This window comes from Syngnathoides biaculeatus, chromosome 17 (assembly GCF_019802595.1).
Source record: "Syngnathoides biaculeatus isolate LvHL_M chromosome 17, ASM1980259v1, whole genome shotgun sequence".
In the NCBI taxonomy this organism is placed as follows: Eukaryota; Metazoa; Chordata; class Actinopteri; order Syngnathiformes; family Syngnathidae; genus Syngnathoides; species Syngnathoides biaculeatus.
In genome coordinates, this window is record NC_084656.1 from 3,952,374 (window position 1) to 3,966,370 (window position 13,997).

The 13,997-nt window shown below is 39.9% G+C and overlaps 1 protein-coding gene across 5 annotated transcripts in view; it reads right to left on the bottom strand.

Moving 5' to 3' along the window:
* ptpa (protein phosphatase 2 phosphatase activator) overlaps nt 1-13,997 on the bottom strand; it is a 66,742-nt gene that overhangs the window by 13,557 nt on the left and 39,188 nt on the right. For 2 of the 5 annotated variants that reach the window (XM_061801638.1, XM_061801639.1), the window contains exons 9-10: nt 3,622-3,729; nt 2,834-2,998 (exon numbers count right to left, since the gene is read on the bottom strand). The exons of 1 other annotated variant lie outside the window; for it this stretch is intronic. In XM_061801638.1, the coding sequence (XP_061657622.1) occupies nt 2,849-2,998; nt 3,622-3,729 (258 nt within the window). In that variant the 3' untranslated portion in view covers nt 2,834-2,848. Of the gene's footprint in view, nt 1-2,833; nt 2,999-3,621; nt 3,730-13,997 lie in introns of those variants that run through there. 2 more of the 5 variants (XM_061801640.1, XM_061801641.1) reach the window with 1 other exon arrangement.

Genomic DNA, 13,997 nt, shown 5'->3' on the forward strand with positions numbered 1-13,997 from the left:
CTGCCTGGAAAACGTTTTTTTCTGTGTGTATACTCAACTTGCAGTTTCACAACAATTTAAATGAAGCACAACTTCTCATGCTAGAACCTAGGAGCTCACAAATTTTGCCACAGCTTGGCACTATCTCCATCCAAATGTGCCATTCCAACCCTTTGGAAACATTAGCCCCTTTTCAGACAGACTAACCGCTGGATCCTGTTTTCCCCAGGTCGAGTAGAACTTTGCCTGAAACCTTGTGTGAGGCCAGCAAAAGGGAGTGAGGAATGTGAGTCTGCTGATGGTTGCTCCAGGCTTAGAGGAAGGTCGGGAGAGAGGGAGGGGTGGATTTAATGAAGGGAATGGCAGTGTAGATAGAGAAGGGGGAGGGGGAGGCAGACAGTTTGGCCCCTCAGCTCTTTGGGAAGACTTGCAGGCTGCTCTGGAAAACACAGGATGTGGGCATGCAGGCGGGAGAAGGCTGAGACAACCCCCACCCCCTACCGCCCACACATGCACACAATTCCATTCTCTCGTTTCTCACTTAACCCTTTCCTGCCTCTTCTCTTGCTCAGAGATGGTTCAGGTCTTGAGTTTATCCTTTTTTTTTTTTTTTAAATTAGGGGGAAAAAAACGTTCTTCCCTCAGGAGACTGAATGCAATTTACATTGACACCGAACTGGAATTTCATCAAGAAACATACATTCCAAAGATTTCTAATAGAACAAGCTGAGATGATGCAATATCCTACAACTCCAGAATCATGAAAATGTGCAATACCATTTTTACTTTGTCTTAGGCAGAAATTGTCCCTACCAATACCAACTAATGAATGTGGTCTTAAAGTCTCTTCTGCCGACAAGTCTCATAAGATCAGTTACCGTAATTTCTCGAAAATAATGCGCAATTCATAAATAAATAATGATATAATAATAATACTAATAAAATACTTTCAAAAAGGTCAATAGAGTGCACTATATTTAGGTATGGATGAAAAATAAAAATACAATCACATTGTATAGTCGTATAGAGCTACATAGAGTGGTAAAAAAAAGGCATACATATAAATTTCGATACCACCAACCTGAACTCTGAAGTCTGACCTCCTCGTGGGGGCTGGGTGGGGGAAGTTTTGCATTTTACGATCGTTAGCATAGCATATTTGTTGCGACTGTACCAAACATCAGAAAAGTCTGCCCGTGAATTTGTTTTAACTGAAACGAAGATTAAAAATGTCGACTACAAGAGCTAGTTGTGCAGCCGCTTTTAAAAGAAATGTGTCATCACTCCGGCCGATGATGCTGCCAAGCCAGAAGCAAAACAACGCGAGCTGAAGCAACATAGTACGATCATTGACAAAAAAAATGGGATAGCACACAATTGAAATGCTCGCTTTTTAAAAAATGCCCATTACGCTCATTTCTACGTTGTTTGAGCTCTCGTTTTTGTAGGCTGAACGGGGGCAAGAGGCTGCGCTGTTAGCACGGTAGACCTTCCCCTCAAAGCGCTGACAATAATGAGGAATAAAGGGAACCAAGACTCTTGGGATTCAAAAAATGTTTCCTCAAACGCCATGGATGGCACAGAGGATGCCAGTCAGATGCTTCTTTTGAAGTCTTGGCCAAGGATGTGTAATGTAGTGGATAAACTGCACTATGCACAAATGTTTTATGCACAAATATTTAATGCAAAAAATGTTTCAGTCAAACAGTGTTAGTTTATTTATTTAAGATGTGTTATCAACAGTATTAATAAAATGTTATGTTATCGTTGAGCATTTTAGCTGGTTGAGAGATTCTGCTCTGACAATTACAGCGACCAGGACAAGCATGTCCTGTGGCCTGTCCCGAGATATACATTATCACTGCATCAATACATGCACAAAGATTATTATTAATGATTGCTGTACAGACTATTTTACAAGTACAAACAATAAAAGTACAAACCTAGCAAAATAGAAATACAGATCATTCCTAATATTTTGAGCATATGGATAGCAGCAAATTGGTGGTGCACATTGTACATAGAAGGGTTTTCCTGATTTTGTAGGTCAACTTTGAGGGTCTGCCTTATACTTCAGGATGCATTATACTCGAGAAATTGCGGTAACAGCAGCCCCTTTCACATTACATTCTGGGTAAATTGGTACATCAAAGGCGTAACAGTAGAGCCAGGATTTATTTGCCTGACCCTTTCATACCCAGTGTTCACACAGGAGTTGCGGCTTTCCCCATTAAAATAATTAGATACGTAGCTACGTCAGCGCGACAGTGACACAAGGGGGCATTTGCAGTTCCTAACAGTTACTAAACTTCACACTGGTTGTGGTAGTCAACATTCTGACTGCTGCTAAGTTTGAAGCCAGCAAATTCTCAGGTCAACTTCAAACCCCCAGATATTAATTTGTTCCTTCAAAATAGTAAAGTGTACTCTGGAGTTAAGGTTGTCAGAGATAGGTGACAAAGTATGCATACCCAATTTTTCACCAACTTGTCCATCTCAGTTCATTTAGTGAACTGTGATTCGGCTGCGCAGATTACGATCAATGTTGAGTTTCCATTATGGGGTGTGTCGTAAAGGGGGTGGAGCTAGCTTCATTAACTTTCAAAGTAACTTAACATCGTAGCAGCATGTGAATAAAGTTAACAGAGTAGGGTGGAAAAAAATTATGAAGCCCTGTGTGTTTTATTTTATTTTCGGTTGAACTAGCCCAATCCTAAACAACAATGAAACGTATAGAATGGCCTGAATATTATGGTAATATAAAGGCTGGAAACTGTACAAACTTAAATCCTTCAGTAGAATTGCATGTGCAAATCACTGCGTACCAAATGCAACATCTTATGCAGTATGTACATGTGGCTAGTTAGTGCTAAAGGAGAAGGGTGGCTCCTTCAACAGGGGGAGGCATGTATGCTGTGGGTGAAACCAAGAGGGAGGAGGGACCAAGAGAGGGCGGGGAGACTGAATGGCAGAGTGGAGCAGGGAGTAGACAGGTACCAGAACAGATAGTCGAAGTTACCTGCGAATGTGAGCACACAATGGTCTGGAATCCGACATACTAAATAAAGTGAACTAATGGTTAGCACACCTGCCTGGTCAGACACACGTATGTATATCAGCCATGGAGATGGTTCAAAACCTTCCTTTGGGGTAACATAAGGGGTAGTGTATTACAGTAAGAAATTTGATCAATCCTTCGTCTATGATTCCGCCAAACAGAGTTTGGTTCACTATGGCATATTTTGGAACATATCACATGAATGTTGAGGCGATATATCGTCATATTCATATTTTTGTCATTTTGTTCACAGTACTTGTCAAATTAGTGTTTTGTGTTCTGCCAATTTTATATATATATATAGTAATAAGAATTATCCCCGTCAAATAACAAAAAACCTGAAATTTTTCGTACCCTGCCAAATAGCTCAACAGAAAGTAACAAAGTGACGTCCAGATTTTAGGCGATGTTTTGAGGCAGTGGCGCAGTTCCATTCTGCTCTTATCGGTGTGACTTGGATAGCTAAACTCGACAACAAAACTTTGATGAGATTTACATGAGGGATGATGAATTCATTTTATAACAAACCAGCTATTTAGCCTATGAATTAAAGGAGAACCCAAGAGTGAAATTAGTACACTCACCTCAGCTTTGTACATTCGAATTAGACCCTGGTTGACTTTAGACCAAGAAGGAACAGCGCTGATGTTCCACAGCTGGTTGGAGTGCTCGGCAAATGGACCCGTCTTCATCTAGAAAATTCAATAAAAGTTGGCAGACCAAACAGACAATGGAGGTGTGCCTCTGATAAACTGCACTACAGTTAATACAGTTTAATTTCAAAATTTAAAATAGTTGTAGCTGCCTTTTGGTTTCATTAATATGGGCCTGAGTTAGTTATTAGAATGTTAAAATGGAAGTGCATCAGAGAACTGCTCCAGATACAAACACTGGCTTAATTAAAGGCAGCAATATGTTCCACCACACTAACAATTCTCCTTTGCGCAATAATGCAAAAATTAGACAATGGATATAAAAAGTCTACATACACCCTGTTCAAATTCAGATTTTTGTAATATAAAACAAAGAAAATCTCTTCAAAACTTTTGCCACCATTAATCCAAGTGGTCGCCATATTGGCTGCATCCCCTGTCCATGACGTCACCCTGGACATTCGCCCTTGAAAACGCCCCTTCTGACACTGAAGCTCTTTTCAAAGAAGAGAATATCACACAACCGAGTGAAGTTACTGGGGCAATATTACCCTATTGTTTTGAGCCATATTTCGATGACATGTGATCAAGGCCAAACCATCTCCCCGGCCTATACACCTCTGCGCGGCAGTGATAATTGCCCACTTCCGCGGCGGACATGAGCCACCAAGGCGACAAGCCACCACAGCCGACAAGGCCGGTAGGGATTCACAAGGCCTGCGGAGGCCGTCCTTCAGCGGCTGCTGCACAGAAGCCTTCCATTGCGCACATCGACACATTTAGAAACTCTGATTTATGGATTACGCCCCCCCCCAACTATTTTTTTCGTAGCTGTATACACACCTTCCTGTCATTTGGAACCCACAAAGCACTCGTCCATTGCACCCATGCAATCCATTTTTCACAATGAATCGGGTCTCTTGCAAACTTATGAAGGGTAAATCCATCCTCCCGAGTGTTAAAGCAATCTCCAGCAATGCAACGAGCCGGCATTTTGGCTAACACGAAGGAACAACGAGCTACCTTCCCTAACTAACTAATAGAAACAAACCAGTCCACTTGAGAGTGGTCCTGCCATGTACGTCACTTCCTGCTTCTTCTCGAAAACAAATCCCTCGAGAGGATTTTCATGGCGTGAGTTACAAAAAGCTGTATACGTCAAAATCATGTTTTGTGGCGAAAAAAAGCATGGGTCCATGTCGGCTGCCGTTTTTTCATTAACAACATACTAAAAATCATGTATTTCATGAGTGGCCCTTTAAGTAAAACCAAAAGTACTCCTCAAAATATTTACTTGAGTATGAAAGTACTCAATACTACTCAAGGGTAACTGTTTGTAAGTTTATTATTTTTAAATCACATTATGAACACCAAATAAAATGAGTCCACAGATAGCTGCCTCCACTTAAATTTTTGTGTGCGTGCATGTGTGTGTCTGTGTGTACGAGTGAGAAAGAGCGATATTGTGGCACATATCCAGAAAAAGCATGTTTTACAGTGGCTTATGACCAAAAAATTTGGCTAATGTTGCCATATGCTCTGGCAAAATAATATAAACATCTGACACATACCGCATGGTCTTTCTCAAGTTAGAAGTGGGATGAAATGTCCACGTTTGGTCAGACGCAAGACTACATCATCATCACATCATAAATCTATTGTTATTCAGCACCTGCAAAGTAAACACTCCCGGACACTGTTTTATTTTTTTCTTCCCCAAAATGAACCATTTTGATTGCCGTGCAAAGGCTTTGTGTATAGTCACGTGACTGCCTTGTGCCTTCTGATTAGTGAATTGTAGTCAAACAACACTAGTGATCACCTTGGCTTACCACAACAGTGCCATATGCGGAAGTCAAGGGTGAAGTTGAAATATAGATTGCGCATAAAATGAATAAAGAAAAGTAGCAAACAACATGTCAATTGCAATCGAGTAAAAGTATAATTTCTTAACATGAAAATAATTTAATACTCAACGAACAGTAAAAAGTATACTGCATTCCAACTACTCTGACAAGTACAATTTATCCAAAATGTTACGGCGTAAATGTAATGCATTCTTAACCACCTCTCCCTACAACCTGGACAACAATTGGGGGGGGTGGGGAAGATGATAAATCTTTTAAGAGTCAAATTAAAAATAAGATGTGGTTGCACAAGTGTACACACCCTCTTGGGAGGTGACTTAAATTTAACAAATCACATCCTAACGTTAAGTTAAATGAGAGCTACCACACACCAATCACCATTTAAAATGCTGCAAATAAAATTCTTCAATTCTAGTTGACTTTTCCTGACATTTTTGTCGTTACATCTCACAGCACAAGCCATTGTTCAAAGTGTTTTCACATTAATATGAAATTTCGTGGTGATCAGTCTGGAGAATGGTACATAGGAATTTCCAAGGCATTAAATATAATACAAAACAAAGTCATGATAGTCATCATAAAGTAAAAAAATAAATGAAAAATTGAATACTGACAAATAGCAAGTTGACCAAAAACTGGATGTCTCTTCAAAATTCATGAAAAGATAAGAATAAAGCAACTTTGAAGCCAGAGCATGGAATTTCTGGCAGGAGACAACAATCTGCCATTTTTATATATCTGAACCATAGGGCGGGGTGGCTGGCCTTTGGAGGAAAATGGATTAGAGTCAGCTAAAACAGTGTTTGAACACTTTGGTCATCATTTCAAAACATCACGAAAAAAAACCAATACCAAAAATGAAGAGTGGTGGTGGCACCAGCATGTTTTAGGGGTGTTTTTCCTCAGCAGGAAGTGGGATCTTAGTCAAGGTAAAAGTAATTATGAGCAGTTTGTAATACTTTTCAGTGTGAGCACAAAACTTTCAGACTTCTGCTAGAAAGCAAAATAATGTCAAGAAAAGCCTACCTAAACATCTGAAATGTATTTATGTTTAATGAGAGGCACTGCATTGTGGGAGGTATGTGCCGACTCCCATTTAACACAAATTTCAAATTGCTTGATAAATTGAAGTCGGCAACATCACCAGTTATAAAAGGGTGTGTCCAGTTGCACAACAAAATTAGCTTGGATTCTTTTTTTGTTTAATTTTATTTCCCTTCTGCCAAAAGAGGATTCTTTTTCAAACTAAATTGTACAGGAAATAATTTTTTTTTTTTTTTTAAATAACAAAAACCTGGTATTTGAACTTGGGTGTGTAAACTTTTTATAGCCACGGTAGTACCTAATGGCTGGATATAAATTGCAGGATATGATTTGTTTTGTTTATTTACAACAACCCATACCCTGTATCAATTTGTTTACATTAACTGAAGTCATGAAACTCAAAAATAAAAAAGTGAACTGCCAAATATAAAGCATATATATTTATCCATCCATCCATCCATCCATCCATTTTCTTAGCCCCTTATCCTCATGAGGGTCACGGGAGTGCTGGAGCCTGTCCCAGCTGTCAACGGGCAGGAGGCGGGATACACCCTGAACATGGAGACAAACAGCCGCACTCACAATCAAAACCTAGGAACAATTTAAGAGTGTCCAATTAATGTTACATGTTTTTGGGATGTGGGAGGAAACCGGAGTGCCCGGAGAAAACCCACGATAGCACGGGGAGAACATGCAAACTCCACACAGGCGGGTCCGGGATATATATATATATATGTATATATATATATATATATTTTTTTTTTACATATATTTAAGTGGCCTGGATTCCCTTTTCCCTTTTGGCTTCAATGCAGGAAACCACAGCAATACTCTGCTGGCTGCTACTGGCAGTTATTTTCCCAATGTAATGATCGCGATATCGCTTATATATCACATTCTGAATTGATCTCTTGCTAATGCACGTTTATATTCATCAGTAAGTAGGGTTAGGTTGTAGTGTGGCTTTTTGACAATTATTTGTGCATTTCTTTAGGCAAATGCGTGTGTGCATACATCGCCAGTTGAAATATTTCAGTGAGCTCAGGCTCACTTTGAGGCAGATATCTTCATACATCGTGGATTTATTTTCTTCGTTTAGAAGAAACCTAGTCGAGGTCTAAAAAAATATACAGTGAAGAAAATAAGTATTTGAACACCCTGCTATATTGCAAATTCTCCCTCTTAGAAATCATGGAGGGGTCTGAAATTTTCATTGTAGGTGCATGTCCACTGTGAGAGAGTGATCTAAAAAAAAAAAAATCCAGAAATCACAATGTATGACTTTTTAACGATTTATTTGTATGATACAGCTGCAAATAAGTATTTGAACACCAATGTTAATATTTGGTACACTAGCCTTAGTTTGCAATTACAGAGGTCAAACGTTTCCTGTAGTTGTTCATCAGGTTTGGACACACTGTAGAAGGGATTTTGGCCCACTCCTCCACACAGATCTTCTCTACATCAGACAGGTTTCTGGGCTGTCGCTGAGAAACACAGAGTTTCAGCTCCCTCAAAAAATTTTCTATTGGGTTTATGTCTGGAGACTGGCTAGGCCATGCCGGAAGATTGATATGCTTCTTATACAGCCAGTTTTTGGTTTTCCTGGCTGTGTGCTTTGGGTCAATGTCATGTTGAAAGACCCTGCCACGACCCATCTTCAATGCTCTGACTGAGCAAAGCATGATGCTACCACCCCAATGCTTCATAGTTAGGATGGTGTTCTTGGGAGGGAACTCATTGTTGGTTGTTCCCAAAATCTCACAATGCACGGCCGCGGTCACCCTCTCCTTAATACAGTGAAGTCCTGTTGTGTAGTCCTGGTCTGATTCCTCACCATACTAAGGATCATTGAGACTCCATGAAGTGATATCTTGGATGGGGGTCCACTCCAATTGAGATTGACAGTCTTGTTTAGCTTCTTCCATTTTCTAATGATTGCTCCAACAGTGGACCTTTTTTCACCAAGCTGCTTGACAATTTCTCCGTAGACCTTTCCAGCTGTGTGGAGTTCTACAATTTTGTCCCTGGTGTCTTTGGACAGCTCTTTGGTCTCCGCCATGGTACAAGTTTGAGTCTTACTGATTGTATGGGGTGGACACGTGTCTTTGCGCAGCTAACTACCTCACACAGGGGGATCTGATTCAAGGTAATACATGGAGTCGAGGTGTACTTTTATAGGCGGACTACCAGGTCTTTGCGGGTCAGAATTTTAGCTGATAGACAGGTGTTCAAATACTTATTTGCAGCTGTATCACACAAATAAATCGTTAAAAAAAATAAACTGATTTCGGCATTTTTCTTTTTAGATTATCTCTTTCACAGTGGACATGCACCAATAATGAAAATTTCAGACCCCTCCATGATTTGTAAGTGGGAGAACTTGCAATACAGCAGGGTGTTCAAATACTAATTTTCTTCACTGTATAATTCTGTGACGGGACAAGCCGAAAGAAACTTACTAGTGTTACTGTAGTTCGTGTGTGGACATCTAGGGTGTGTCATTGACTGGCATTTTAACTGTCCAACAGTTAAAAATTATAATCAAAATCGTAATAAAAGCAACACAAATCTTTGTGTAGATTTGTTTTAAAACTGCAATAATATCTGCATGTCGACTTTTGTATCTGATTTCAAAAGTTTCATTCATGTTCTCTTATTACCGACTATCTGAAATGATTAACAATGCTCAATTACAAAAGAAACAATTACATGTAATTAGTTTATTTTTGTTTCATAATTGACATACAAAGTACAAGTAGAACACTTTCATCTCTTTGCACAGACACGTACAGAAGCTTGTAAGCAGAATTACAGGCTCAGCTCCAACACAGCTACCAACAAAGGAACTCGACTTTCCAGCACTGGACAAGTAGAGACTAGCCGGTTGCAGAGATGTACTCTGTCCAAGTCCTTCAACTCCTATATCACACATACACTATGCAAACCTGTTAATTGTCCTACTCAACTGGTACTTTTAAAAATATATTGTGATGGAGGGTGACAAGGACCTTGAAGCAAGTAAAAGACATCAAAAAGGAAATGAAAGTAAAAAATAAGCATTAAAAAGTGAATTTATGAATGAAGTTATATGCACTTTTCCAAACATCTTTCCCCAAGAGCAAAGGAACCCAAACCTAGACCCTGGGGCATCCATTTAACAACTCCCTCTTTTTTCCATTCCACCCCCACCGCTCTATAGACTCACCATGGCTTCGCATGAGAACACAAGGCGGGAGGGGCATGGAAGAGGGAGGAAAGGGGGGTGGAGACAGCCTGTATTCCCTGGAGGAAGGAGTGATTCACAGCAGCATGTGGGGAAGGAAGTGACTCATGTTTAGGCTGATGCATGCACACACACAAACACATATCCTTGTATGTGAACTAAAAACTGAATTTGTGTTGTGTTGAAGTATTCACATGTGTGGAAAACAGGACTACAGTCCAGCAGACATGTCTGTATGTTCCCAGCCAACACAATGTAATATATGTACTGTAACTGAACTAACAAAGGGACAGAGGCAATTTCTCCCTTTTGTGAATACAAAGACAGAATCAATTGAGTATATCTTCAGTTCTTAGTGATTTTAACACTGGACAAAGTCATATTTTTAACCTGAGGTAATCACTATTGCTTTCAAAAACAAGATTTTGGATTTCAAGAGCATGATTACGACTCCCGTATTTTTCAGACTCGTCGCTTTTTTTTTTTTTTTTGGCTGGGGATGAGACTTATTCTCCAGTGCGACTTATATGTGAAATTATTAAAATCCACTTTCTGAGTCGCTTATCGGTTATTTTCACTCTGACAACTAAGAGGGCGCTCTAGGTCCGTGTATCTGTGCATCCCACTTCTGAAAATTGAGCATTTCAACATTAGCTGTAACTTATAACAAGTGAGAAGGACTGTACAAAAATGCCATTGAAGACAAAATCATATTCTGCAGATTATTTTAAAAATCATTGTTATGATGTTACTAATCAATGATGATAAAAGTACTTTTTACCATGAACGCGACTTGTTGTGCTTCATACGTTGTTAGATTAAGCTTCATGCAGGCGTTGAGACTTCCGTCCGTTTATCGTGAACGTAGTTCAATTTGATTTGCCATCATGATGGTGCGATGGTGAACGGTTCTTGCCGACAAAGGCATGTCTGTCATTCGTTTGATTATCTTGTTTTTATGCAAAGTAGGCAAAATGTTTATTGGCAACATCGAGGATGAATGCTTTGGCATACTCCCCATCTGTGAATGTAGACACAGCAGAACCCTCCCTATCCACAAAGGCTGGCTATTCTTGTTGAAAACTTCTCATATTTTTTTCTTTGAGCGACCTGTGTCAAAAGCATTTCCATAATTTGTTGTTCCGACATGATCGCCGTTTGACCTGAAGCCTGCGGAGTACGGCAACCTCACTAGGACAAACAGTCTCTAAGTCACTTGCACTGCCTGTCGCCCCAAACTACGGCGAACCCACTACGACAAACCTTCTCTGTGTCATTCGCGTTGCCGGCACGACAGAAATCACATCTTCAGTATGTCGTTATGAGGGCTCCGCTAGCCATTACGCAACCACCAAAAGACCCAGGTATGACTCGCGAGCATAGGTTCCTGACCCCTGCTGTGGAAGCAATGTTTGACGGATGGAGAGTACAGCTTCTGGGTGAATCCAGCATACAACTTTCCGGGAAGTCATTGGATGGCTAGACAAAGTATGGGGTTCCGTGACAGCCAAAACCATCCTGTTGGGATTCAGAGAGGCTGGAATAGGCTAGTTGTAACGGCAACTGATGAGGAAGCGGCGTGTTGGCGACCTCTGGAGTTGGCGGAGTTGTTTAGAAGTGACACGAATGGTTTTGGTAAACATCTTAGTATGTTATTTATTCTATAGTAATCGGAATAACTGTTAATATGTTAAGTCAACATACCAGGCACGTTCTCGGTTGTGTCATGTAACGTAAGCATACTGTTCAACCTGTTGTTTCCTCTATTTAATTTTGTCATTTAAATTTAAAATGACATCTGTTCTTGGTGTTGGATTTTATCAAATAAACTTCCCTCACAAATACGACTTACAGTGCGACATGTATGTTTTCTTCTTCTTTTTTATGGATTTTATGGCTGGTGCGACTTGTACTCCGGACCAATGTCCAGTCCGGAATATACGGTACTTTGACATTGTTGTCAATTTGCTAATTGTCTACCGAAGGGCTACCACTACAATTTTTCTTGACACTCTTGTAATGTCATCATGGAAGTGCAGTGAATTATCAGTTAATCTGTTATGTACCGACAAACTCATGATCCACCCGGCATCATTGATTTAAAATTTTAGGCAAAAAAAAGTAAAAATGAAGATATAGACATATTTCATGGCAGTTGATAGCAAATGTAATCTGAACAACAAGATTTCTGGAATTAAAAACCATAAACAATGGTGACTTTAATTTGCCAGTTTTGTTGATTAAAAAAAAAAAAAAAAAAAAAAAAATTCAAATAAGGGGGCCAATAAAACTCCGAGCACAAAACATTTTTTTACACAATACAATGTCCAGGCAATAAAATGCAAGTTTAAATATTTAAGTACATTAAAGTGTACAACTAGGGGAACCAACACACTGGACAAGGTTTACAGTAACATCAAGATGGGCTACAGGGCCAGACTGCCATCACACTGAGACACTTCTGTTCATATTACCCTACAATTAATTTCTGCATATAGATCCTCTGAAAATCCTCCCCCACCATCTCTAAGGCCATCAGGACTGGGCCAAATGGTGCTTTTTAGCAGTTGCAGGACTGTTTCAACAGCACGGATTGGACATCGTTAAGGATGAGGACCCTGATGTTGTTAGAGACACTGTACTGTGTTACAGTATATCAAGAACTGTATGGAAAAGATCAGTTTAAAAACACATCCGGGTCTACCCCAACTAGAAACTCTGGATGATGAGAGGTGAAGCAGCTGCAGATGGACAGAAACATCATCTTCAGAACTGATGACAGGCCTTGCCACAGCATAGCCCGCACCAACATGAAGACAGGCATCAGGTAAGCCAAAGTGGATTTTAAGACATGGTTTGACAACCATTTGAACAGCAACAACAGCAGTCAAGCTTTGAAGGCAGTCCAACACCTAACCAACTACAGTGAAGAAAATAAGTATTTGAACACCCTCCTATATTGAAAGTTATCCCACTTGGAAATCATGGAGGGGTCTGAAATTTTCATCATAGGTACAGTATATGTCCACTGTGAGAGAGATAATCTAAAAAATGAATCCAGAAATCACAATGTATGAATTTTTTTTTAATGACAGGTGTCTTTAACGCAGCTCACAACCTCACATAGGTGCATCTGATTCAGGATATTACATGGAGTGGAGGTGGACCTTTATAGGTGGACTAACAGGTCTTTGAGGTTCAGAATTCTAGCTGATAGACATGTGTTCAAATACTTATTTGCAGCTATATCACACAAATAAATTGTGAAAAATAAATAAATAAATAGATAAATCACACATTGTGATTCCTGGATTTTTCTTTTTAGATTATCTTATCTAGTGCACCTACGATGAAAATTTCAGACCCCTCCATTATTTCTAAGTGGGAGAACTTGCAATATAGCAGGGTGTTCAAATATTTTTTTTCTTCACTGTACAAACCAGTCACCAGAGCCGCTGAGGACAACACTCAGCTGGGAGAGAAACTTTACCTCTTCTTTGATCGCTTTGAGACATCAGGAGAAACTACACTGCTACCAGTGATTGAAATAAGTTGCACCCTCATGTTGGTGATGCATGAGGTGAGGCGCACAGTGAAGGGAGTCAACGCACACAAAGCAATGAGCGCAGTGTGCCTGTCACACTGCCAATGTGTGAGTTTTTCAGAGAATATGTTTTCAACTACTGTACTGACTAAAATATTGTTCCCTTCGGATTACTGTACTGACTGTAAAAGTGTTCCCTACATGGAGCTTCCTTGTTGCTTTCACTGTTGAATCCTATTGAGAAAAGGGTGTTCATTGGATTTGGCTGATGGTATGGGCCAAGTACCAATTTCGTTTCCAGGATCGATAATCAGTATATCAGTCAATACTTGAGTGAATTCATCAGTTTGAAAGATTTTTTGGTGTTTCTCATAGCTACTTCAACCCCTGAAAGCTGGACTATTATTAGCCCATTACAGGCATTTATGTCAAGCAAAGAAAACCCAAAATGTATTCTGTAAGTCTATCTCTGATGGACAGGTGAATGTATGAAAGGTAGTAAGTTTACAGAGACCACTTCAACATACCAGCCGAAAACTCAGGACGGTGAGGAGCGTGAAAAAAGTCAGACTGGAAGGAGGAGAACGAGGGAAGGAGGCGGTGTGTCTGAGTGGGAAGGAGGAAA